Source organism: Thamnophis elegans, chromosome 14 (genome assembly GCF_009769535.1).
Source record: "Thamnophis elegans isolate rThaEle1 chromosome 14, rThaEle1.pri, whole genome shotgun sequence".
Taxonomy (NCBI): domain Eukaryota; kingdom Metazoa; phylum Chordata; class Lepidosauria; order Squamata; family Colubridae; genus Thamnophis; species Thamnophis elegans.
In genome coordinates, this window is record NC_045554.1 from 16,292,607 (window position 1) to 16,320,291 (window position 27,685).

Here is a 27,685-nt window from a genome sequence, read left to right on the forward strand (position 1 = left end):
TGTGCTACTTCCTGCATGCGTGCCATAGGTTCCCCATCATGGGATTAGGGGTGGTTACATTTTTTTCTTACTGAACTTGTAAAAAGTATAACAGTTCAAAGTTCAGAACCTCTACGTGCGTGCAGGGATGGAGACGGGAAACCTTTTGTCTTGCACATGTTTATTTATTTAGAGAATTTATATTACCGCCTATTCACACATGGCAACTCAAGGCAGCTTACGGAATATAAAAACCCCATATAAAAATGATAAAACAAAAAAAAGAAAAGTCATATAATAAATTAATATACTAAAATCACCACCTCTCCTGCTCCGGCAACACCATGTCACACCAGCCATTGAATGGGCTCCATCCCGCTCTGGGTTCCCCAGGCCTGCTGGAAGAACCAGGTGTTCAGCACCTTCCAGAAGAGTGTCAGAGTAGAGGCCAGTTTAATCTCTGGGGGGATGATATTCCAGAGAGAGGGAGCCACCACAGAGAAGGCCCTTCTTCTGGGTCCCACCAGGTGTATCTCCCTCAGGGATGGGGCTTCTCCACTCTGATGGGTTGGGCAGATGTGACTGGCAAGAGACGGTCTCTCAGATCACCTGGTCCCAAGCCATGAAGGGCTTTAAAGGGGACAACCAGCACCTTGAATTGCACCCGGAAGCAAATCGGCCACCAGTGCAATTTCCACTGGAGAGGTAATGCATGTGCACACCAGGATCTGCAGAAAACCATGCAGGCTGCTGCATTTTGCACCAACTGGAGCTTCCGGGTGCTCTTCAAGGGCAGCCCCATGTAGAGCACATTGCAATAGTCAAGACGGGAAGTGACTAGAGCATGAGTGCTTGTGAGTAGGGATTGTTGAGCTCCACCTTTTTTAAGCTTCAATCAGGGTTGTGGTTGATGCAATTCACTACCAATGGATGGGCCTCTGGTTCAGCATCCGGCAAAAGAGAAGACATAAGAATAAACTAAACACAGGCCCATCCCCCCATGTATTTCCTTCAGAGGAAACAGTTCAGTCGTTGACTTTTGCATGCCATCCAAGCTGTAGAAACTGTAACAATTTAAGACAGATAAGGTGATGTTACTTGGTTGGAGTTGGGTGGTAAGGTATTGCCGTAAAAATATCCCAATAAAGAACAATACAGACAAACCAAAAGAAATAAATCTTGCTTTAAGATCCGAGGTTTATTTCATGAACAATTTGGAACATGAATAGCCGACATAGCAATGCAATTTCACAACAAAACTTACATTATTAACCATTGCAATGGGGTCCAATGACTCATAGCACGTCCTACAATGATTGCTATTGGGCAAAGGGCACCATTCTCATCTCAGGCCACATTTCTTGTATCTTCTTTTTACTGACATATAATTCCATAGTTTCACTTCCTTGTTCTTTCCTACTTTCTTACTGACTGCCACTTTCTGTAAACACCTGTGTACATTTGAAGCTCTCACCCATTCGTTACTTTCAGTTCCTCATTTCCCACCATCTCATTCTTCCTGCTCTAAATATATCCGTACAAAGTACATACTTTGCAGAAAATGCAGCACACGAGTCAGTACATTAGAGATATGTCTGGTACATTTTGCAATTATGTTAGTTTAAAACTTTGGTTCAGTGAGGCTGCAAGGCCACTCCTGAGTCCTATTATCTGCAACTTCCCAATGGATATATGTCTCTTCTTACATTATGAGCCCTGATGTTCAGATGCAGAAAAAAAATAAGACTAGGACAAAAAGGGGCTGACTTCTTGACTTAAAATCAAACTTAAGTGAAAAAGGTTAATGTGGCTACTGAAATTTTTCTAGCTCCGTCTCCGGAGAGCTAAAGCAGCAGAATTTATAACTTCTCTGCCTATCCGTGAGAGAGGGTTCGTGTGTTTGACCTTACAAAGAGGACTGCAGCAGAAATTCCATGTTCTAATACCTAGCCCCAAATTAAGACAATATTAAAACAGTGAGAACAGTCAATCAGTGGAACAGCTTCCCTCCAAACATTGTGGGTGCTTCATCATTGGAGGCTTTTAAGAAGAGATTGGAGAAGTAATGGTTTGAAACAGTATAGGGTTTCTTGCTTGAGCAGGGGGGGGAGGTTGAACTAGAACAGGGGTCCCCAATCCCTTGGCCTTGTCCCCCTCCTAGGTCATGGCCTATTAGTAACAAGGCCATGTGAATGGTGGGCCTTCACACATGAGCGTGCATGAAGCCAGGGGTGGGATTCAAAAATATTAACAACCATTTCTCTGCCCGGTTGATGGGTGGGCTTGGCCATGGTGGACATGGCCTACCTGGCCTCCTGCACCATGGGGGGGGGGACATTTTGCTCTCCCAAACCTCCGGAGGTGTTCCTCAAGTCTCTAGGAGAACGAAAAGAGCCTCCTCCTGGCTACGGAGGCCATCAGAGGCTGGAAATGGACCCATTTCTGGACTCTCAGAACTTCCGGGCGGCCCATTTTTGGCCCTCCCAGAGCCTCCGCACAAGCCCTGCACTTACCTGGCATCCAAAGCGGGCCATGTGAAGACACCTGAGAGGGGCGGGGCAGGGCAGGTGGGGCCAGCCAGTCCTTGCAACTACCTGTTCGGCAAACCAGATGTAAAATTAGCATCCAGTTCACCCAAACTGGTCCGAACTGGCTGAATCCCACCTCTGCATGCATTGCAACCTGCATGAACAGCAGGCTGGTGTGCATGCAAATGCATGCACAGCTCAACTTTCGCAAGAGCCGAGGTGGTGCAGTGGTTAGGGTGCAGTACTGCAGGCCACTTCAGCTGACTGTTATCTGCAGTTCAGCAGTTCTAATCTCACCGGCTCAAGGTTGACTCAGCCTTCCATCCTTCCGAGGTGGGTGAAATGAGGGCCCAATATGCTGACTCTGTAAACTGCTTAGAGAGGGCTGAAAGCCCCATGAAGCGGTATATAAGTCTAACTGCTATTGCTATTGCTAAGTTGAACTGTGTGTCCATGCATGAGTGCACCAGCCTGCCAGTCGCCTGGCCTGGTTCCCCTCTCCCACACCTCCAGGTCAGGCCACCAAACCACAAAGATTGGACACCGTTGGACTCGAAGACCTTCAAGGTCCCTTCCAACTCTGTTATTCTGTTAAGATTACCAGAGCTGGATTTTGCAGCTTTTATTCTTGTCTAGATGAACAGAAGCCAACTTTTTAGGTGAATGGATTAGTATGTTTGGCGTTCCACTCTTCAGTCTATCTCAGTGGTGGGTTCTGGCATCCTCCACATGAATGCACGCAGTGCGCGCATGCATCCTACCTTCCAGCAATGCCTCCGTGAGCCTCCGTGATGCTCCAGCTACTCAGCAGAGCGTTGTGCAGGCACTGTATGCACCATGGAAGCGCCGAAGAGTTTAAAAACAGGTAAGGACAATAGGTGGGCAGGTGGGCCCTCTGGAGCACCATACCGGAATGGTACCTGGTGCTCCAGGCAGGCACAGGTACACCTGGAACAGGCTGTACCACCTGCAACCCACCACTGGTCTATCTGCACTGCCCATGAAGATTGAAGGAGTCAAAAAACTCATACGTTAGATGCAAAAAGAGGCATAGCAATATCAGATAAAAGTAATAGCGTGTGAGTGTATGTGTGCATACATACGTACACAAAGCAATTATGGAGCTTACTTTAATGCCACTATATTTCCCCATACCCCATAACGGCATTAATGTAGGATGGTGCCACAGAGAATGGTAATCCAACCAGCCCCAAGTGGGCATTTTACTGAATTTTTAAAGCCTCTTATTCTAAGCTATCAGCCTTTCATCCATGGGGTCATAAATTGCCTTCAATCTTGACTTCTGAGGTTGTGAAAATAACCCTTAAGAAGGAAAGCTGACCCAAGTTCATTGTTATCCCCTTGGGCTCTAAGGGTTGGGCTCTGGAGCCACATGTGGCTCTTTCATCCCTTTGCTGCGGCTCACTCTTGTTCAAAATATGCATCACAACCGCCAATGTGTGACACCCACTGGCATGTGATTTATTGAGCTTTTCAATCCCAGTAGGCCAACCATGATTAAATCCAAGAAAAGAAAAGTTTAAGAAGAAAACAGAATGTTTAATTCAACTAAATATGTTATTTTTGTGGCACTCAGGAAATAGTCAGGCACGGGAAGGGTTTTGTGGCTCCCGGAGGTTTCTTTTCTGTGGGAAATGGGTCCAAATGGCTCTTTGAGTGTTTAAAGTTACCGACCCCTGCTCTATACATACTCTAGATCTTGCAACAAAAGGAATGTTGTACTTTGGGAATGTTACAGCCACTGATGTTGAAAATAGAAAGTGCCATAAATAGATGGATTGAATTTAGTTTATAGAAATGATTTTTGATGAACCTGAAGGCCCCAAAATATCTATTCATGCAGACTTAAACATCCATTGTAAAAATTTACATTTCCAAATTGTGCCAACAAAGTTGTAACAATATTCTTTTGATATATGAACTGCAGTGGCGCAGTGGTTAGAATGCAGTACTGCAGGCTGATTGGGCTGCCTGCAGGCTGCCTGCAATTTGGCAATTCGAATCTCAAACAGGCTCAAGGTTGACTCAGCCTTCCATTCTTCTGAAGTGGGTAAAATGAGGACTCAAATTGTTGGGGGCAATGTGCTGACTCTATAAATGCTTAGAGAGGGCTGTAAAGCACTGTAAAGTGATATATAAATCTAGGTGCTATAGCTATCAGTACTATCACTATGCACCCACAAAGTAAGGAAACTCTCCTCTTTAAAGCCAGAAGAGAATTACTGAACAGGATTATCTGCTTTCTCCTGGTGGTCAGTTCAAGACTGTTATCCCAAACCAACAGCAGTTGCTTAAAATTTAAGTTGTTAGATCCTCTTTACATTATTCAGTGATGAGCAATTCCAGGGTAACCATATCAGATAAAAGAACAATAGCAATTTATATTATTTATGTAGCATAGGTGTCTACTATACTACATAACAGTATACTCGAATACTCTTGGTGTGAGGTACAATTACAATAAAGCAATGTAAACTGTAGAATGCACACTGAAAAAAATAGGAAAAAACACTTAGGCCTCCTTATATAGTTCAAAAATCCAGCTGTTTCTTCAGGTTGGTGAATATTTAGCTAGATGTGATGGTGATGAGCAGGAATCTGTCCTGATTGGTGGATCCATATCTACTAGTTCATCTTTAGTTGAAGTTCAGAGTAAAACTAAGCCAGTCCGCTTTAGGACTGCAGATTGCACTTAAATTAAGGATGGATAAAATTATTATTTGCAAAGTAATGTTGTTGCTGCAAAAAATCCATAGGCTGCTTTTCCAGCTCTTCATACAGCATGCTGAAGGGTTTTTTTTTTTTTTAAATTAGGTAAAAAGGACTGCAAAACCCAATCACCCTTATCTTGTTGGAACTGTGAGAAAAAGAAATTCTTGGAGGAAACGGAACATGTTAGCAAGACAGAAATATATCAATAGAAACCATAGAAATTCAGATAAATTGTACCGAGGACCAAGCACTACAAAGTTGCTTTAATTGGCCCACATTATTTCTATGTTTTTATCAATGGGTTTTGTAGTTCTTTCTCATAGTCTCTGAAGGTTTGGATGACCACTGCAACTTTTAGGTCTGGTAGTTTTCTAGCATTGTAATATGCTCAGTGGCTAAGATGCTGAGCTTGTCGATCAGAAAGGTCGGCAGTTTGGCGGTTCGAATCCCTAGCACAGCGTAACGGAGTGAGCTCCCATTACTTGTCCCAGCTTCTGCCAACCTAGCAGTTTGAAAGCATGTAAAAAATTCAAGTAGAAAAATAGGAACCACCTTTGGTGGGAAGGGAACAGGGTTCTGTGCACCTTCTGGATGCCGGAAACAGGTCCATTTCCACCCTTCCCAAACTTCCCGTAGGCCTGTTTTTCACCCTCCCTGAAACCTCTGCGTGTGCCCTGCACTTACCTGCATCCAAAACAGGCCGTGTAGGGACTTCTCAGAGGGGAGGGGCAGGGTGGGCTGGGCCAGCTAGGAGTGGGATTTGGGGGTTCTCCAAACTGCACAGAATCTTAGCTAGAGGTTCCCCTGAATCCCTGTGAACCCCCAGCAGCCCCTCCCTGACATAAACTCTTTTTTTAGTGCTGTTGTAACTTCAAATGATCACTAAACAAACTGTTGTAAGTTGAGAACTACCTGTACCGATTGGCAATCAAAATTCACCTGCCACCATCATTTTCTGACCTCGAATTGGGTTGAATCTGGGAAACCTTTAAGCTGTGTCTACCTTCTTTGTGGGAACGCCAATAGAGATGTAAACATCTCTATCCAGACAGATTTGGCGTACACTACAGCCAGGTGCAGAATTAATCTCCTTGATAAATTCAGCTCACCCTTATGGTGGCACTCCTCTTTTTTTTATCACTATAGAAGCAGACGACTTCTGCGGGACTTGACTCCTTTGAAAGCCACGGCAGGTTAGGGTAAAACCTGGATTATCCCTTTTCTCGTGCGCGCCGTTGAAGTTTTATTAATCCTTTTCTTTCACCCTGCGTGAAGCCCTGGCAAGCCTCTCTGGCATCTTTTGTCATTATCTCTTTGACAGCTTGCCTTGCTCTGCACTCGGAGTTCTAGGTCAGTTCAGATGACTAGTCAAACGTGACAACTTGACAAGATTACGGCAAGCCGCCTTCTGTAATTTGTAAATAGAGGGAGTTGCGTTCCGATCTGCCGCTGTTAATGAAGTGGCAGCCTGTGCACTTGTACATCTGTGTGTGTGTGTGAAAGAGGGGGGGAGGGGGAGAGAGAAAGAGAGAGAGAAACAGAGAGAGAGCTTGCAGATGCAACACTGGCACGCTCAAGTATTTCTGTGCATTTTGCACGAGACACAAAAGTTTCCAAGATATAACAAGGGGGAAAAAAAATAAAGCGTAAAGAATGTTCAACTCATCCAAAGGAGAAAATCAAAGTTTCTGGATGGGCAGAGTGCAGATTCTTAAATCAGAGAGAGGGGGGGAGAGGGAGAGGGAGGGAGAGAGAGGGATGGAGGGAGGGAGGGAGAGAGAGAGACCACCTCTCTTCACTCAGAGGAGAATCTTTTTAAAGATGTGCAAATATCACCAATTCAGGGACAGAATTTTCTGGAAAATGTTGGAGGGCTTTGTTACCTCTCTGGAGACCCCTGAAATTCCCCACAGATAGGATAGTAATGCTAGAGAAGTAATCTATAAGCTTTGGGCATCTTTATAAGCTGTGGTGGTGCAGTGATTAGAGTGCAGTACTGCAGGCTACTTCTGCTGACTGCCAGCTGCCTGCAATTTGGCAGTTTGAATCTCACCAGGCTCAAGATTGACTCAGCCTTCCATCCTTCCAAGGTGGGTCATATGAGGACCCAGATTGTTGGGCTGACTCTGTAAACCACTTAGAGAGGGCTGTAAATGTGCCATGGTGGCACAGTGGTTAGAGTGCAGAACTCCAGGCTTCTTCTGCTGCCTGCCGGCTGCCTGCAATGTGGCAGATTGAATCTCACCAGGCTCAAGGTTGATTCAGCCTTCCATCCATCCAAAGTGGTTCAAATGACCCAGATTGTTGGGAGCAATGTACTGACTCTGTAAATGGCTTAGAGAGGACTGCAAAGTACTTTGAAACAGTATATAAGACTAAGGGCTATTGCTATTAATTCTTTTTTACTTAAGCAGGGCCCCATCCCAGTAAGATGCTTCCATTTTCCCTTAGTCACCGCCAATAAATGGGAGAAATGGTTAGATATTTATTTTGTCATTATGGCATTCTCCAGAGAAGAGACTTGTTTTGTATCAAAATAGCTGTCTTCAGAAGGGAGAAAATATCATCTCCCTAGAAATATAGGCCAACTCCCTGCGTGGTGCAGGAATCGAAATGACAGGCAGCCCTTATTTAACAACTATTGTTCAGTGACCGAAGTCATAAAGGCAGCGAACAAGTGACATGACCAAATCCTCAAAGTTTGGGCCATCCCAGCATCATAAGGTTGTGTGACCAGATTTGGGTATGTGGCAATTGTATATAGTTGGAGCATCCTGTGGACATATGATTGTCATTTGTGACCTTCTCTTTGGTTTCCCAAAAATATTACTTGGGTGGTTAGTTGTGAGGGACATAGCTGCAAAGATACCCAAATCCCACCCTAATTCTACCAGTGCCAGGAAAATAAGATAACATGGAAGAAAGAATGAAAGTTGTTACTTAAGCCTTTGTGCTTATCATAGTAGGTAAGCTTCTGAGGTTTGTGAATGATGCAACAGAATTGCCTCTAAAATGCCTGATTTTCTCCAGATATATTGAGGCCATTTATCCCAATTTTTGAGGTACACAGTGGCTCAGTGGCTAAGACGCTGAACCTGTTGATCAGAAAGGTCAGCAGTTTAGCAGTTCGAATCCATAGCACCGTGCAATGGAGTGAGCTCCCGTTATTTGTCCCAGCTTCTGCCAACCTAACAGTTCGAAAGCATGTGCAAATGCAAGTAGAAAAAATAGCAACCACCTTTGGTGGGAAGGTAACAGTGTTCTGTACACCTTTAACATTTAGCCATGCCGACCACATGACCACGGAGACATTGTCGGACAGCGCTGGCTCTTCGTATTTGAAACAGAGATGAGCACCACCCCCTAGAGTCAGGAACGACTAGCACATATATGCGAGGGGAACTTTTCCCTTTATCCCAAATTTTAGAAGCTGGGTGGAGCTGTAGTTCTGAGATTTGGAAAGCACCTGAAGGGACCAGTTTGTAGAAGATAGTCTATCTCCATTGGGATCTCCTTTAGGGTGTAAATCCAAGATAATTACAATTTTAACAAAAACCGGTTCCAGAATAAAGTCTGACATTGTGGAATAATTTCTTCAAGCTTTTCTGCCGTTCCTTCTCCATTTCATCAGTCAACTGAAATGCAGAATCCATGTTTCTATACCTTAATGTATTAAGGAGAAATTGTAAAAATAGGAACCAACGAGGAGTCTGGAAAGAAACTCAGTATTTCCTGGGAAGGAAACGGACGAGATTTCCTTGTTTCCCATCTCACAATGTGACTTGTGCTGCAGGTAGCATCTACATGCAGATAGCTCAGCTTTTGAACTTCTCAATTTTCGTAACATGCAAAGACCTGTTTTGAAATTAGCATTTACAAAGAAGCTGACACTGTCCTTTTTCCTCTGTGGAAATGAAATTTATTAATCATAATAAAATTGTCATATTCGGAAGGTAGAGGCCAACCTGAGGAGAGAAAAAAAGGGGGCTATTCATCAACTGAGAGAGGATAATGATGCATGGTCTTAAGTAACATTTATGGGTTGGTTCTTTGGAAATATCTTCTTCCAGAGAAGGATTGTGGTGTGACAGATTTGATGCTGGGTACTGTTAAGGGAAGAGTCCTTCCTTTCAACCTGATTAGCACTCCCTGCTTGTCCTAAGCAAGCCACAGCCATATAAACTGGACGGCATTCCTTCATGGTTCGTCCACTTTGTTTTTGTGGAGGAATTGAATGAAGTCTTGAAATCGGGTCTAAAGCAACATTTGAAGCCTTTCCTTCTCCAGCAAAAATATCTGATTTGAGAAAAGTTCAGAAAGTTTCATGGCCCATTGTAACATTTTCCAAGAGGAGTTTTGCACATTCCTCAACAGTCTTCAACAGATATGGGGGTAGGGGGTGGGGGAGGATGAAATTTCTTCTTGTACAAGCTAGCTGTTGAGTACATTAGTGCTATTCATTGTTAGAAAAAGAACAAAAACATAATTCATAAAATGGACTATCAGTTTAAACCTGATTTTTTTTTATTTAGAGTTGATCTGCTTTTATTATTATTTATTATTTCAAAAAGCAGAACTACTTGTTTAATCCTTGAAAATACAGTGTGTAGAAAATTCAGTACTAGTGCTATTCATTTTTAGGGGGGAAAATCTACATCTATATCTATCTAGATAGATGATGGATGGATGATGGATGTGTGGGCGGGCAGGCGGGAATAGATGGATGGATGGATGGATGGATGGATGGATGGACGGACGGACGGACGGACAGACAGACAGACAGACAGACAGACAGACAGACAGACAGATGATAGATAGATAAGTAGGTAACTAGATGATATAGATACAGTATAGAGATATGACAGAAATGTGGACAATATAACATACAAGGCAATATATTAAACCAAGATAAAACCACAATAAAATCACCATAACCACAACAGCCATAAAATTGCAATGGGATAGATGTTGTAATTCAATGTCCAATGAAACTAATCACCTAACTGCCAGTAGCAGTGTGGCTATGGTGAGATGATACTAGGTAGAATGGGACAATCTACCACAGCCAACTCACTGCAGGCAACTTGCCGCAGGGCAATTCAACAATGGTAATTATTATTAAAATAATTTAAAAATATTTTATTTTTTGTCATTCACATTTCATTTTGTCCTTCCTTTGGCATCCTTCCTTCAATGATTCTATTCCCCCATTTCTTTGATATTAATGTAAGTCTTGTTCTATGGCAAGTTAGTTGGCCATGATAAGTTATCTCATGGTGAGTTGGCCATGGCAAGTTGGCTGCAGTGAATTGTCCTAGACTCATACCAGGTGCTTGAAATTTCCAGAGTGGGGCATTCTTCAACTATACCCTATGAAAGAGACCACTGCAATTCCTACTGCCTCAAAGGAAGAGGAAATGTTGACCATACTTTACCTTCTCATCTGTTGAAAATGTTGAACGTCTTTGTTCTGCAGTATTGTGTGTTGGCTGCCTAGGGTTAATCTCCTCCAGCTAATCATACATTTCCAATCGGCCCTCATTAGAGCCACAGTGGCACAATGGTTAGAATGTAGTCCTGCAGGTTATTTTTGTTGGCTGCCGGCTACCAGCTGCCTGCAATTTAACAGTTTGAATCTCACCAGGCTCAAGGTTGACTCAGCCTTTCATCCTTCTGAGGTTGGTAAAAAGATCCAGATTGTTGGGGCAAGAGGCTGACTCTGCTTAGAGAGGGCTGTAAATCACTGTGAAGCGGTATATAAGTGCTATTGCGATTGCTGTTCCTTTTTTCCTTCCTTCCTTCCTTCCTTCCTTCCTTCCTTCCTTCCTTCCTTCCTTCCTTCCTTCCTTCCTACCTACCTACCTACCTACCTACCTACCTACCTACCTACCTACCTTCTTTCTATGATGGTGCAGTGGTTTTAAAGTGCAGTATTGCAGGCTGTCTCTGCCCACAGCCAGGAGTTCAATCCTGACTGGCTCAAGGTTGACTCATCCTTCCATTCTTCTGAGGTCGGTAAAAGGAGGACCCAGATTGTTTAGGGCTATAGGCTGACTCTGTAAATCGCTTAGAGAGGGCTATAAAAGCACCGTGAAGCGGTGTATAAGTCCAAATGTTATTGCTAATGCTATTAGGGTCCTGTGTCACCCAATCTCCATAAGAGATTGCTTCCATAAAGTGCTGCGTCAGCTCATTTCCAACGTAATTGGGTAGAACGGAATGTTTGAGTTATTTTTGCAATTCCTTCCTGGCTGTAACCTTTGGGGTTGATGTTGTTTCTTTTTCCTTATATATTTGTACACACACACACACACACACACACACACAGGATACCAGTGCTCTGCTCTGAAACTATGTGATCGGGTTTGATAAATTGACACTTATAGCTTGAAAATGAATGAGTAATTACCATAGGCGTCTCCTCTCCCCTTCTCTCCCTCAGGCTTGCCCCACAGAGGCCTCTCCTATCTTATCCCCTTCTCTCCCTCAGTCTAACTCCTTAGCATCACAGCATTTTTCAGGTGGGGAGGGGGAGTAGAATGTCTAAACTCCGGGCCCGCAGGCTGGATGAATCACATGCTGGCCACGCCCAAGTGGCAGTTGGAACATCTGCCAGTTTGAACTGGGGTAACAGAATGTGAGGCAACTGGAAGTTGGAACAGAGTTCATTTCAGGTGGGGAGGAGGGGGAGTAGTGCCAAATTACAAGTATGTAGGATGTACAGTTCTGGAGATTTTGTGATGATGCGTGAGTGGTATATCGAGAGAGAGAGAGAGAGAGAGAGAGAGAGAGAGAGAGAGAGAGAGAGAGAGAGAGAGAGAGAGAGAGAGAGAGAGAGAGAGAGAGATTTTACATTAATCCAGAGTTTTGCTTCCTTTGTAGTTACGGACGACTTTATGCTGCAGACCCCTACCACCACACACTTGCTCCAGCAGCCACCTACGGCGTTGGTGCCATGGTAAGTGTTTGCCTCCTTCTTCCACTACATCCTTCTAACCCGGCTTCCTTTTTCCTCCCTTCGTCTCCTCTGTCCTTAACATGGTTGACATCTCCTCACTTCTCCTTAATTGAATTTGTCTCTTCTGCTAACGGCTGCTAAAATGCCACCTTAAATCCTTCCCCAGTAAACTTGATAAATGTCTTAATTTTTTGGCAACGTAGTGCAATGTAAGTTATTATATATACATTTTTTTTAATTTTGCAAGTATCACCTAGTTTAGCACTTACCTTAATGGAATAATTAGTCATTTTGATAATTAAATCCATCATGAGTAGAAGGCATTCGCGGTGATGTCCGTGCTCCTTACTCCCCCCACCACCAATTGAATTTATACAACCCTGAGGTCCAAATCACACCAGTGCTTCTTACAAAAAGCGGAAAACGAGATTTCCGAGCTGGTGCATTCAGTTAGCCCACTTCCTGCTATTTCCTCTCAATTAAAGTTAATAATGAGTCACACAGCAAGAGAGGAAGGCTATATATCTAGCCCATTCTTGAAATATCCTGGTTCAGAGGAACCTGTAGTTGTACAAAAGCTAAAATGTACCCATCAAAAACCCACAGGGAAATTGCATTGGAAACTGTTGATCTTTTTTTGCATTCTGAGCAAACGCCACTCCTGGAGTCAAAACTGAAGCCACATTTTACCATTACATTAAAATAACATGTAAAAAACGAGCAAATATTAGAATCAGCGATGGACAGAAATGGAGACAAGCTTGCTTGACGTTAACCGAATCCCTCTGACTCAAAAACAAAACAAAACAAAAGACTCAAGCCACAATCATTTTTGTTTACACATTTATTGTGTGTGTTTGTGTGTAAGAGAGAGTGTGTGTACTGTATGTGTGCATTCCCACTCAAAAAATATATGCCGTATAATTTTCTAGGACCTGATGTAGAAGTGTTATACTGGAAGCATTGCCTTCCTGTCTTAAAATTTCTTTCTTTCTAAATAACCATGATAGAAGCAACAGCCCTTTACTTATGAGGCCAAATCAAAATAGAAAAGAGTGAAGGAAATAATCCAGTATCAAAACAAAGTCTTAGACCAGTGACGGTGAACCTTTTCGACACCGAGTGCCCAAACCAGAATGTGTGTGCATGCGTGCCCATGTGCTCATGCCAGAGCACCAGCTGGCTGGTGCATGCATGTCTGTTTTTGGCCATTTTTCTGTCTGTTTTCAGGCTGTTTTCTGGGCCATTTTAGGCTGTTGTTCAGGCTATTTTCGGGGTGTTTTTTGGGCCATTTTCAGGCAGTTTTTTTGCCCAGAAAATGGCCTGGAAAATAGCCCAGAAAATGGCCTCCAAAAACAATCCGGAAAACAGCCTGAAAACAGCCCAGAAATGGTCTGGAAAAGGCCTGAAAAACAACCTTGTTTTTGGCTGTTTTCAGGCCATTTTTCTGAGCCATGTTCAGGCTATTTGGGGGACCTGAAGATGGCCTGGAAAACAGCCTGACCATGGCCCAAAAAACAGTCTAGAAAAGACCCGAAAAACGACCTGGTTTTTGGCTGTTTTCAGGCCATTTTCCAGTGCTCCGCACTTGCTAAGACCACCTGACCAGCATGCCAGAAATCAGAACAGCAGCTGGTGATGGCGAACGTGCCCACAGAGAGGGCTCTGCGTACTACCTCTGGCACACATGCCATAGGTTCACCATTAATGTCTTAGACCATCTAGCTGTATCATCCGTACAACGTTCCCCAGTCAAATTTGCACTGTATTCTTCAGAAAGAAGGCCATTTTATATGTGATATCCCTAAGTCCTAACCACAAATAAAATACGGGTAGTTCTCAACTTACAACAGTTTGTTTAGTGATCATTGGAAGTTACAACGTTCCTGAAAAAAGTGACTTATGACCATTTTTCACACTTACAACCATTGCAGCATCCCCATGATCGCCTGATCAAAATTCAGATGCTTGGCAACTGACTCATATTTATGACAGCTTCAGTATCTCAGGGTCATATGATCCTTTTGTGACCTTATGGCAGGCAAAGTCAACGATGCCAATTCCTTTAACAACCACGTACCTCACTTAACAACCATGTTACTAACTTAACAACTGCAGAGATTCACTCACTAAGACAAGAAAGGTAATTAAAATGGAGGCAAAACACACTTAACAATTATCTTGCTTAACAACAGAAATGTTGGGCCTTAATTGTGGTCATTGTCATCTGTCCAGCTAGAGAATCCAGAAAAGGAATTCTTGGGACATTTTGCTTCCCAAAAGTAAAACTTTATTAAATACGCTACATTGGCACAGAAGAAGCAAAACCAGCTCTGGTTTTCTCATGCACAAAAGCTCATATAGTTCAACTTGCTTTTTCCCTTTGTCCATCCCTCTCAGTCCATTGCGTTGTTCAATTGCATCCACTTCTGTTGTTATGGGAGCAGTCCAGATTGTTCAAACACCTGCACGGCGTGGCCTTGAGGGTGGTAGCAGGGTCTCACAATCTGCAGATGGAGTCTTGGCATTCCATTCCCACCCCAACATTCCAACCACCCCGACATTCCAACCACCCCTCTCCCGATTGTTGTCCAAGCTGAGAGTGAAGACACAAATAACTGAAAGAGCCAAAAAGAAGAACTCTTCTGAGGTTCTCCTGAGATGCATATGCTGCTGAACTGTTCTTCATAGCCATGATTCAGGATAATGTTCTGTGACAGGCAATCAGTCAATACATGTGCTAATGCCTCGGTCTCTACTGCATCACATATATGTTCAAAGAAAAAAGGAATTTGAGTACATCTTTCCTCTTTTATCACGGTGCCTGTCTATTCAAATCTCAGATGGGCAAATACCCTCCTAAGATACTGTACTTGGGCATTTTGATAAGTGCATACTTTTCAATCTGAAAAATGCATTTATAATTACTCATCTATTCAGCATGCCAGCATTACTGAAAGCAACAATATATTTTTGAGTTTATAAGCTAAGGATTCTTGGTACAACAATTTTCTTAACCTTTTGTCCAGTCACTGCTTAAATAAGCCCACAACACCTATTGAATAGAGCAAAGCATAACAAAACAGAGCAACAGAAATTTCACTTTATTTCTAGGCTGGTTCTTTCCTTGATTACTTTCCATCCATTGCTTCTTGTCCTGCCTTCTGGGGCTTTGGGGAATAGGTTGAGCCCCTCTTCTTTGTGGCAGCCCCTCAAATGTTAGAACACTGCTATCATGTCACCGCTAGTCCTTCTTTTATCTAGAGTGGCCATGACCCATTCCTGCAACCGTTCTTTATATGTTTCACTCTCTAAATCATCTTTGTTTCTCTTCTCTGTACTCTTTCCAGACTCTCAACATCTCTTTTATATCATGATGACCAAAACTGGATATAATATCTCTGTATAGTAAAGTTATCTTTCCGTAGTAGTTGAGAAATTAGGTTATTTCTCTCAAAATCTAAATGTCCTGATTGGGTTTATTTCAGTAGACAGTGCACATATTGCAATCGAGTCTGGACTCCTTTAAAATGGATTATCTTTCTTTTATTTTTTCTTCTTTTCATTCCGAATATACCTTTGGGCAAAACTGTGCATCAAACCTACCATACTAGTAGACGTTATAAATATTGATGTATTAAAAGCTATGTTGCCCTGGGTTATAACCTTTGTCATTAAAAAAATTACACAAAGCCTGCTCTGTGACATAGGCCAGTGTCCTGGAAACACAGCACTTCCTCTTTTTTGCCAATTTTTTAAAAAATTTTATTCTCTTGAATACCATTTTAAGTATACATTCACATAATTGAAATCAAATAAGTTAGCAATAGATGAAGAGATAATAAAAAAGATACTAGATTGTGCAGAGATGAACCGGTTGACACTGAAAATAAAGGATAAAGAGGAATCGGTGTACCTCAAGACATGGGGAAGATTTTATGATTGGCTAGAGAAAGGAAGCTAGCAAAGAAAGCAAGGAGAAGATACAGAACTCAGATGATGCACTATTGAATGAAAAAGGGGGGGAAGAGGGGGAAAACAGAAAAGAAAATATTAAATATACAAGTATATATTCAAGAGCCGGATAGATTAGGATTCGTTAGGATAGATTAGCAAAGATAAGGGAATAAGAAATGATACTAAATTATATTTGGGTTTGCAGAAATACCGTTCCAAAAAAACATAAACTGAGACTTGAAAGATCACATGTAACAACAGAAAAAGAAAGGGAGAGAGGGGGAGAGAAGGAGAGGAAGAGGAGGGAAAGAAGAAAGAAGTAAGAGGAGAGTAGAAGGGAGATAAAAAGGAGAGAGGGTAGGAAGGGGAAGAGGAAGAGTAGGAGTAGGGGAGAAGTAAGGGAAGAAGAAGGGGAAGGAGAGGAGGAAGGAAGGAAGTAGAGAAGGGAGGGAGGGAGAAAAGAAAGGGTAAATGAAGCAACCCAAACTGTATATTATAACCTATTAAATGGAATAACAAATGTGTAAGAATGACAAATGTAAAGAAGAATAACAATTATGTGAACACAGCACTTCCTTGAAAGTGTGAACGTCTATGAAATTATCCTGAAACAGACTGAGGCCTCTTTCCCATAACAAGGTTATGGTGCCTCCCTTGTTACTGAGGAAGCAGAACACGTTGTATATAATTGATCCCATTTCTAGACTGACCAATGTGCCCAGTTCTCTGGGAGATGTATAGTTTATTAAAATGGATTATTTTTTTTAAAAAAAGGGATGTGGTGGCTCAGTGGCTAGGACACTGAGCTTGTCGATCAGAAGGTCGGCAGTTCAGCAGTTCGAATCCCTAGCGCCGCATAATGGAGTCAGCTCCTGTTACTTGTCCCAGCTTCTGCCAACCTAGCAGTTCGAAAGCACATTAAAAATGCTAGTAGAAAAACAGGAACCGCCTTTGGTGGGAAGAAAACGGCGTTTTGTGCACCTATGGCGTTTAGTCATGCCAGCCGCATGATCAGGGAGACATCTTCAGACAGCGCTGGGTCCTCAGCTTTGTGTTTGACCTGGGGGGCTAGGGTTGTCACTCATGTTAGAGGGACCTCTAGTGGCCAAGTGCTAAGGCAGGACTTCCCTCAGACCCTCCCACCTTCTTGTTATAATCTCCTTCCTTCTATCCTTTTCTTCTTTTTCCTTCCCTCTTCATTCTCCTTTCTTATTTCTTCCCCTCTTCACTTCTTTTTTCCTTCCTTGCTCTCTGCCCAACTTCCCTTCTTTTTCTTTGCCTTTCCTCTTTCTCTTTCTCCCTTTCCTGCTCCTTCTTAAATGCTCCAGTGCAAAAGGGAAAACATTTCTCCTTTTGTTTCATTTTTAGTTTGTTTTGCTAGCCCTCTGCCAATGAAAATGGAGCCCAAGGGGTCATCATGGGCTGCAGGACTCTGTCATGGCCCAAAATGAGGCTCTCCCGAGGTCCTTTTTCACTGGCAGAGGCATGGTGAAATGTTTCTTTGCAGTTTTCAGGGCGGCCCCATGTGCCTGATCTAAGCACCCCATGGACCGAATCCAGCCCGCGGGCCTTGAGTTTGACACCCCTGCCCTAGTTATTCAGTGATTATTTAACAAAAGAGCACAGTGGCTCACGTGGTTAGGATGCTGGGTTGGAGGTTCAAACCACAAATGTGAGGTGGGATGAGCTTCCGTCCTTCTTTCCAGCTCCAGATGCCCAACTGGGCATCCCCAAGCAACGTTGATATCACTGGCTTATCCTTTCAATCCAGAAGCACCTCGTTCCTTTCTATACGAATGGAATTTAACAGTGATCTTTCCTATCTAAACTGAATCCTGCATCCAGTTTTGGTCGCCACGATGTCAAAAAAAATGTGGAGGCTCTAGAAAGAGTGCAGAAAAGAGCAACAAAGAGGATGAGGGGACTGGAGGCTAAAACATATTAAGAACGGTTGCAGGAACTGGGTATGTCTAGTTTAATGAAAAGAAGGACTAGGGGAGACATGATAGCAGTCTTCCAATATCTCAGGGGCTGCCCCAAAGAAGAGAGACTCAAGCTATTTTCCAAAGCGCCTGAGGGTAGGACAAGAAGCAATGGGTGGAAACTAATGAAGGAGAGAAGCAACCTAGAACTAAGGAGAAATTTCCTGACAGTTAGAACAATTAATCAGTGGAACAGCTTGCCTCCAGAAGTTGTTAATGCTCCAACACTGGGCGTTTTTAAGAAGATGCTGGATAGCCATTTGTCTGAAATGGTATAGGATTTCCTGCCTAAGCAGAGGGTTGAACTAGAAGACCTCCAAGGTCCCTTCCAACTCTGTTATTCTATTCTATTCTATTCTATTCTATTCTATTCTATCCATGTGATCACACTTGCAGGCATCTCCTCTTTTAAGGGTAGAACCAGAATAAATTATTTTAACTGTTCCATAAAGCCACAGCTTTCTTCATCCCATATAATTGTCCACATAACTTGATGGGTGGACTTGAACATCTAAGGAGAAACCTTCACTTTATTCTCCATGTGTATGGGAATACTATTTAAGCAGTTAAATTAGTTTTGTGGGAGAAAAAAACTTGTCACCCAACAAGGGCTGGTTTTTAAGTGATTTGTCTTGTAATGTTTTGTAAAATTCCACTGGTAGCACATCCGGCTCTGGTGTTTTCCATGATTTTGTCTTTTAATCCCTTCCATCCCTTCCATCATTGTTATTCTCTCTTCCAGTGTCCTTTTCAATTTTTCTGGAATCTTGGGCATTTCCACTTTTTCTAAATATTGTTTTATCTTTTCCTCTGCAAACTGTCTCCCATTAGTATAACTTCTTATAATATTTTTCCACTATTTCTTTTCTTTTCTTCATTTTGGTAGCATATATTTCCTTCGTGGTCTATTAATTGATTTATTTATTTTTTTCCTTTCTCCTTTTTCATCTTATATGCCAACCATCGTCCTGGTTTATTTGCATTTTCAAAAACTTTTGTCTTGTTGATCTTATTTTATTTGCAACTTCTTCATTTTGCTTTTAAGTGATTTGGAGGACAAAAATGGGGAAAACATCTTTTCCAACAGTCTACAAATGAAAATAAACAAATAAATCACAAAGTGATGGAAAATTCTTATTAAGGACTTTTTTCTTTCATTTGGAAATACACATCTTTTTGAGAAATTAAACCTCCAGAGATCAATATCTCCAGTATCTTTTCTCAGGAACAGCCTACTTTTTGGCAAAAGAAACATGTTTAAAATAGTTCTGAATTGTTAAGAAACAGATCTTTTGACTGCTATCCCCAAAATTAGTTGAGATTGAGAGCGGTCAACCAAGGAGATGGCACATGGGTATTGTAGTTGTTAAGCAATCTAAAAAATGAATCAGATAAGGATATCTCTCCTTTTCAATTTACTGAGATTTTTTTTAAAAAAAATAAATTTAGCAATCGGTGAACAAAGTTGCAAAAAGTTTTTTTAAAAACTTCAGTGTATGTGTGTGTGTGTGTGTGTTTTCACAACTGTCGACTTAAATTTTCCTCAGATTTTCGTTTTACCCACTGAGTTTGAGTGAATTATTTGGTCCCATTTTATCAATCAATTTGTGGTCTTCTCTCTTTGGAAGGAAAAAAATTCTTAATAAATGCAGTTTTGTAGACCGTTTTTCAAGATAACACTACTCTTGAAAAGATTTCATCCGTTTACAAAACATAGTGAATAGCTTAGCCTGGTATAGCAATAGCAATGGCCCTTAGTATTATATACCGCTTCACATTGTTTTACAGCCTTCTCTAAGCAGTTTACAGAGTCAACCTCTTGCCCCCAACAGTCTAGGTCCTCATTTTACCAACCTTGAAAGGATGGAAGGCTGAGTCAACCTTGAGCTGGTCAGGATCGAACTGTCAGCAGAAGTAGCCTGCAGTACTGCATTCTAACCACTGTGCCACCACGGTATAACAGAATAACAGAGCTGGAATGGATCTTGTAGATTTTCTAGTCCAATTTCCTTCTCAGGCAGGAAACCCTATACCCATGATGGCCAATCTATGCCATGTGTGCCAGAGGTGGCATGCAGAGCGCTCTCTGTGGGGCATATACACCTTCGTCAGCAATTGTTCTGTTTTCCAGCACACGCATGCCTGTTGGCCAGCTGCTCTTTGCATGTGCCAGAGCCCCATAAACTCCATAAGCATAAGCGTGCTGGAAACCTGAAGACCAGGTGGCTGGCGCAGCTGGTCTCAAAGTTTATGGTATTCCAGTGCGCACGCACCCACGCATTCCAGTTTGGGCATTCGGTGCCAAAAGGTTTCGCCATCACTGTCCTACTCCATTTCAGACAAATGGTTGTTCAATCGCTTCTTAAAAACCTGCTAATTCTTTATAATTTATATTGCTGCATCTAATTATTGAGCTGTTGTCCACTTAGACTTCATGCATCTCAATTGTGCTACAGCTTTAGGTAGCATCATTGTAGTAAAGTCTTATAAAAATATTGGATAAAGGAAATTTCTAATATCTGCCCTTCTGCACTGCCGGTCCATCAAATGGTGCAATCTTCCACTGCCATGCTGGTGGTTCCACCCATCCAGTTCCAGTCAGGTGCAGAAACAAAGGATGACCTTGGCTTTCTAGAAATAATTTTGTTATGGCTACATAGCATCTAACTCTGTAAAATTCCCCCTCCCATTTTCCCACCATAGAAAAGGCATAGTAGAATAATAGAAAGTGTGGCAGGCCAAAGACCCAAAAGAAAAGATGGCTGCAGTCCTGACACTAAGACCATATTGCTGAAGTTCAGCAAGCAACCAAAACCTACTAAATTCAGAGAATGAGGAAATATAATTCGAAGCTCCGTAATTAATCTATCCCACCATTTTTATTTTTATTTTTTTGTTAAAGGAACATCTCTATGCAGGAGAAGGAGCACCACATACCATGTGAAATATGAGCACCTTCAATCTCCAGCTGCTTTCATCCAAATGATCAAAGCAGCATTGGGGCCCAAGGTTCACAGCTGTGTGGCCAGCACCAGGACACTGCTTTCATCATTTTGACTGGCAGGTGCCAATGATGGGAGGCCTCTCTTTGGTTCACAGTGCAGGTTTTGAGAATCCAAAGCTCTGTGCACCAAGTGGCTCCCCATTGCCAACGGAAAAGCTAATGATGGAGCTCCATGGCAGAAATTTGAGCCCCCAGGTGTCCTTAAGAAACTTGGGCAACACGTACTGTAGACAGTGGTGGGATTGAAATAATTTAACGACCGGTTCTCTGCCCTAATGACCAGCTGGGTAGGTGTGGCTTGGTGGTCATATGACTGGGTGGGCATAGCCAACTCAACGTCACTCAGGTCAATGGGTGCTTCGCCTTAGCTGTTACAATGTAATAAGGTTTAACCGGAGAGGCAGTTTCTGTAAGCCGGGCAATAAAAATTAGGCTAGAAACAACAACAGAATGTTTCTTTCCTGCCTTCCTTACCAGATTAGCCCTGTCAAGTGGAAAAAAAATGAAAAGGAAATTTCTTCCAACAACCCTTTCTCCAAACTGCTTAGAAAGTTAACAACCGGTTCTCCCGAATAGGTGCAAACTGGCTGAATCCCACCACTGACTGTAGACCCAAGAGGACTATGCACAGTTCACAAATGATTCTGAAGCAGTTCACACCCCTCTCATGCATTGTGTCTCACTACTCTTCATTAATCAGCTCTTCCCCTTTATATGAGCCAAAAGAGGGAGCAATTGCCCTGTAGAAAATGGACATCTATTGATCTATCTGTGTGTCATTCCATCCATCCATCCATCCATCCATCCATCCATCCATCCATCCATCCACTCATCTAGCCATCTATCCTACAACAATACATTCTTTGCACTAATTAGACTGTATTTATGTATGGATATATAATATGTGCACACACATACACACATATATATAGTATCAGCGGTGGGTTGGTATTGGTTCACTGCGCATATGTCAGCAGTTCACTATAAATTATTCTGCGCATGTGCAAAGAACATTAAAAACTACTAAAAAACATGCCAGCAATGGCAGTGGAGACCAGGGAACTGGTTCAGGGGCGTGGCCAGCCTGGGTCGCTGTTGGTTCTGCAACCCAGGCCAAATTACCACTACCGGTTTGCCCGAACCAGTGCAAACCGGAAGAAACCCACCTCTGTATAGTATGGTATACATAAACACACATACACACTTGTTTAAACAAGCACATGTAGTACATGAATGTAAAATCAGGACACAGTGAAACAGTCTGCCTTGCAGTATAACATCCAACTGCCTTGCAAGTTAACTTCACTAGTAATTTTGAAACAAACCAAGACTTACAGTACTCATTGGCAGGACTGCAGGTAAATCCTAGATCCATGCTGCAAGCTGGCTCTTGCATCTACAGTTGCACTCATGCAGAATCTGTACAAGATCATCTAACTAATGTACAGTAAGTGAGGTTGATGAATCAACAATCAATAGAGCCAAGTTGGACAGGTAGAAGGTCAGCAGCTCATGCCAGGAAGGAAAATCCAGTTGACTTCTGAGTCCAAGTATGGCTCAGCTTGTCTACACCCTCTACAAACATTGTAAGAATTTCTCACAAATGAAGGTGAATATACACATCTCAAGAAAATGTAGAAGGATCCAATCTGGGTTAGCCAACGGGACTAGAAGTTTTAGTCTACTACTCTGCTACTAAGATTGTTGGTGGATTGTTGGTGGAGCAAGCATTAAAACAGCCAGGGAAGTGATTGAAGCCTGGGAAATGGGCCAGCTGATTTACCACTAGTTTAACAAGTACTTAGGAACCAATGACTTAATAGCCAGTCATCAACACCCTAATCAATATCTAAAAAGTCACGTAAAACAGGCACCATATACAGAATAGCCCAAAGCACACATTCCACTAGAGACAAGTTCCCTGTGGATGGGCTCCAGCATGAAAGCTATGAAAGCTCGGAAGACTAAACTTCTCGTTCTGGTGGTGACCGACCCAGATTGGATCCTGTAAGAATTTCTCCCCAGGCTTTGCCATGGTCCTGAGTCAGCAGCATATGAATATTACAAAAAAGCAAATGAATTGTTTGTAGATTTGTTTGTAGATTTGAGTGTTCTGCAGAGCTGGAGTACAACTTTTTTTTTCTGGGCCAGTTGCTGCAATTGTATATTTGAGTTGGATGCTGGCAGGGTGGAGGGCACACAATCATCAAAATAGAAGTAAAAGAACAATTTCTTAATCACATTTGATATTGTAATTTGATATCACTTTTGGGGAACCTTTGAGGGCAGTGAGTCCTTATGAATGTGTACCTGTTTCATGGAGGCAGAACGGTTAGGTCAAGGTTTGGGTTAGAAGGATTCTTAGTTCAAGGCCATGTTCAACCAGGGGAACCCAACCATGGAATGACCCTAGACAGTCACCCCTTCTCAGCCCAACTGACTTCAGAAGGGTATCTCTGAGAAGACAAAATGAAGGGTGATCCCCTCTTAAACATCTTGAGTTTTTGAAGAAAGGCAAGATATAAAGCGAACAAACAAATAAAATACACCAGACACTTAGACGGAGCTTCTACTCCATAACTAGTCATGTTACTGAATTTATCCTTTACAAAGTTTCAGAATGTATTGAATGAATAATGAAATATATTGAGTGGTCATCATGTATTAAGACAGCCAGGCCTATAAGGAGGGAAGAGGCCTAATCATGGTTTAAAAACCACCAAGCAATGTTGTGCAAACACTGTTTGACAGTCCCCAAAGGTAGAATCTGTGCAAGCCAAGCAACCTCAAAATTGGGACATCCCAATTAGAGCTGCTCTTGAGACCAACATAGCCTCACAGAGAGGCTGGGATAAGGGGAAAATGGTCCCATGTAAACCACCGTGAGCTTCTTCAGGGGACACAAAACATAAATATCATAAATAAACGTGAGAGAGACTTTGACAAGATGCACCCTATCAAACTTCTGAAGATGAGGGAAACCCAGGTGGTAGGTTTAGTACCAAACCCCTCAGCAGGGAGCCATTTTAGTCAGGGAGTTAATGTTGATGCCCAGAAAACTGTTCCTTTGTGTCATTGATTGATTGTAATGGAGGGGCAGCAAGAGTACAGAAAGCAGCTTTTGGTGCGTTAACGGCTCAAGTAATCTCACACTTTTTTTTCTGCAGCCCATTTAGCGATCCTCACAGATTTTGTTCAGTCTGCATTTCTAAGAGAAATGAGCTGATCTGCACCAACTGAAATATCACAACAGTGGCCAGGCTGCGATCCTGCCAAGGGGACAATTATTTGAATTTTGCACAAAACTTTTCAGTCGAAAAACAAACAAACAAACAAACAAAAAAGGCTCAACAGTACCCCGTAAAATGTTAATCCGGACGGAGGGCATCTAACAGTGCCACCAGAGAAAGGAAACTAATGTATCAACGTGTGTTTGGCGCCAGACGTGAAAGTTGGTAGGACAGAGTCGGAGGGCAGGATACAAGGGTTTACATAAATAAGAATAAAGAAATATTGATAGGTCCAATGGATTTTTTTTTGTTCATGCCGTCGTTGTTGGATTATTAAAACAAAACTCGCCAATAGAACAGTCTAGAAGGAAACTCCTCCCTCCCTTCCCCACACAGACAAATGCATTTTCCCTTCGTGGGTTTTACAAATGCCTGTAAAAGAGGAGATGGGATTTTGACTATCTAATTAACGAGGACAAAGTTTCACCAGCTAAATCACCTTAGCGATTTGAAGCTGTGTGGAGTTCACTCCCAGAATTCCGTAGCTGGCTGGGGAATTCTGAGAATTGAAGTCCGCTGGCCTTCAAGTTGGCACGGTTGAGAAACGTCAAACAAAGTACTCACCAATGACCCTAAGTGCCACCCCTTTGTTAACACCTCACCCGCACTGTCCTAAACCTACCTGTCACCAAGAGATGATCCCACTGTCGTTGTGTAGTTGCTATTGGTATCCTTGCTTATTAACAACGAATGAACTCTGCAGATTTCTACATTTTTTTAAAAAAAAAAGCATCAAGGGTAGAGTTTGGGCTATTTGAGATACAAAATAAACGGAATCCATTTGGTGAATCAATGTCAGTCCATTTGTTAATCATGACTTAGGTCACGGATCGTTGTTTGGGCTGATGATGATTAAGCTGCCGCTGACACAGTTTGGATACAGGTAGTCCTCAATTCACATCTGAACCAACATTTCTGTTGCTAAGCAAGAATCGTTCCATGAGTTCGCCCCATTTCATGACCTTTCCTGCCATCGTTGCTAAGTGAATCATGGCAGTTGTCCAGTTAGTGACATGGTTGTTAAGGAAATATGGTGTCCCCCATTGATTTTGCTTGTCAGAAGGTCACCATAAATGGGGAACCCCCCCCCCAGGACACTGCGACCGCTGTAACTATAAACTAAGCCTCGGAATTTTGATCATGTGACCACGAAGACGCCTGATCATGGTTGTAAGTGTGAAAAAATGTCATCTTTTTCAGTGCCATTGTAATTTCGAATGGTTGTAAGTTGAGGACTACCTGTAGTGCGTGTTGAGAATGGCGCGTAGCCAAGAGTTGGAACCAAATCCCCAGAAGGTAGCACAAAAATATATATATAAAAAAAATAAAAAATTGCAGATCTGGTTATGGGAAAAAGTGGAAGTCAAACACCCACTGGTCAAATTGCTTTGTTTCAGAATGCTTTTACACCCCTGAGTGATGCCAAGAACAGAAGCCATGCTGATGATGTCGGTCTCGTTCTTTCTTCATTGCAGGCTAGTATATACCGAGGGGGATACAGCCGTTTTGCTCCATACTAAATGACAAAAAACAAACAAACCATAATTCCTCCCCAAATGGAAGCTTTCCGAGGCCTGGGGATGGCAATACATGCAGTAATGCATCATTTTAGCAACTCTAAAAAAAATACAAACAAATAAATAAGTAAACTAAAATAAACAAATACATTTTAAAAAAACAAGGAGGAGAAAAAAAAGTATTTACATTTTTTATCTTATACCTCAGATATTTTGTTCTGTGTATTTTAATATTGTGGGTCTTTTAATTTCCGGAGGTTACATAGTTTGCTGGCTGTAGAAGGTATTTATTATTATTATTAATAATAATTATTATTAAATTAATTAATATTATTATTTTCATTGTGGTTGAACTAGAAAGCTGCTAGAAATGAATTTGTCCAGGGGAGGGTGGGGCACCATCAAAAGTTCTATATCATGTAAATGAATTATATATGCTGAATATTACGCTGTTGGGATTCCTCACTTGTTTTGTAAGAGTGTATGTGATATCATAATTTATTTATTTTTCCTGCATAAGACATTTATTTTTATTTTCAAAAGGGGTGTGTGGGGGGAGAGAGCTAGAGAGAGAGAGAGTGAGAAAGAAAGAAAAAAGAAAGAGAGAGATAGAGAAAGAGAGAGAGAGAGAGGATCACCAAGAAGGTGGAAATGGGGCTCCACCTGATTAACTATTAAAAAAGGGGACCCCCCAATGGCACCTTATAATTCTATATCAGCTGTCTTAAATTATTCACTATTTCTTCAAAGCCAAAGGTTATGTTGTTAATTCTGAGTTGGGGGGGGGGAGGGAGGGCGGGGGGGGGAGTTACAAGAAGGGTGCTTGAACTGACAACTGTACATAAAGTCTTATTAAAAGCTATGGAAGGGCAAGCTTTTAATGCATTCCATCAGGCAGCACTTAGCTCCAATCGTAACTAGCTGTTTAGGCAAAAAGAACAAAAACAAAAAAGCAAAAACACACACACAAAAAAACAAAAATAAAAAACCTAATATATATATAAATATATAAATATATAAAAAAATTAAAACATTAAATTAAGTAAATAAGGAGAGTTACCTGCTCGTTAAACCATAAACAAAGCATTCTTTTTTATATTTCTTCCAGTATAATAAATTATTGATATCATTGCAGAACTTTTATATTACGGGAGAATTAAAAATAAAAATAATAAAAAAGAGGTGATTAAAGCACTGTTTCTATTTTTTTTTTCATTTTTTTTCCAAAAAAACAAAAACAAAAAAGAAAGTAATAAAAAAGTTAAAATTCTTTGTACCGGTTTTAGAAAATAATAATAAAAAAGAAGTGTATAAAATTTACATCTGTGAAGTAGAATTATTCAGTTTGAGAAATTTACACATTGACGATGTTTTAGATTTTAAACCCAGTAGATTATTCTTAGTTAGAGAGAGGAAAAGAAACACACAAACACACACATGTTCACTCATTCTCATTTTTACATGCTACGTCTAGTCCAGATTTATAGACGCATTTACAAATTCTGCAATCAGTGAGTATTGATAATCATGCTCTTCTCATCCGTTCGGGGGTGTTTTTTTTTTGAACCAACATTGCATCATGTAAACAAACTGCAATTCTTCGGAGGGTCCAATTCCAGAGAGCCTTTAATTCTGATTTCAAAGGCCTATTTGATTGTTCCATGATTATTAGGTCCATGAAGAATGTGTTAGGTCAGGGGTGTCAAATCAAGGCCCGCAGGGCAGATCCAGCCGGTG

At 41.8% G+C, this 27,685-nt stretch overlaps 1 protein-coding gene across 1 annotated transcript in view; it reads left to right on the top strand.

The window, feature by feature from the left end:
- RBFOX1 (RNA binding fox-1 homolog 1) overlaps nucleotides 1-26,511 on the top strand; it is a 250,667-nt gene extending 224,156 nt beyond the window's left edge. Inside the window, exons 11-12 of the mRNA XM_032230214.1 lie at nucleotides 12,123-12,198; nucleotides 25,829-26,511. Of these exons, the coding sequence (XP_032086105.1) occupies nucleotides 12,123-12,198; nucleotides 25,829-25,951 (199 nt within the window). The 3' untranslated portion in view covers nucleotides 25,952-26,511. The remainder of the gene's footprint in view (nucleotides 1-12,122; nucleotides 12,199-25,828) is intronic.
- Nucleotides 26,512-27,685: the final 1,174 nt, after the last annotated feature.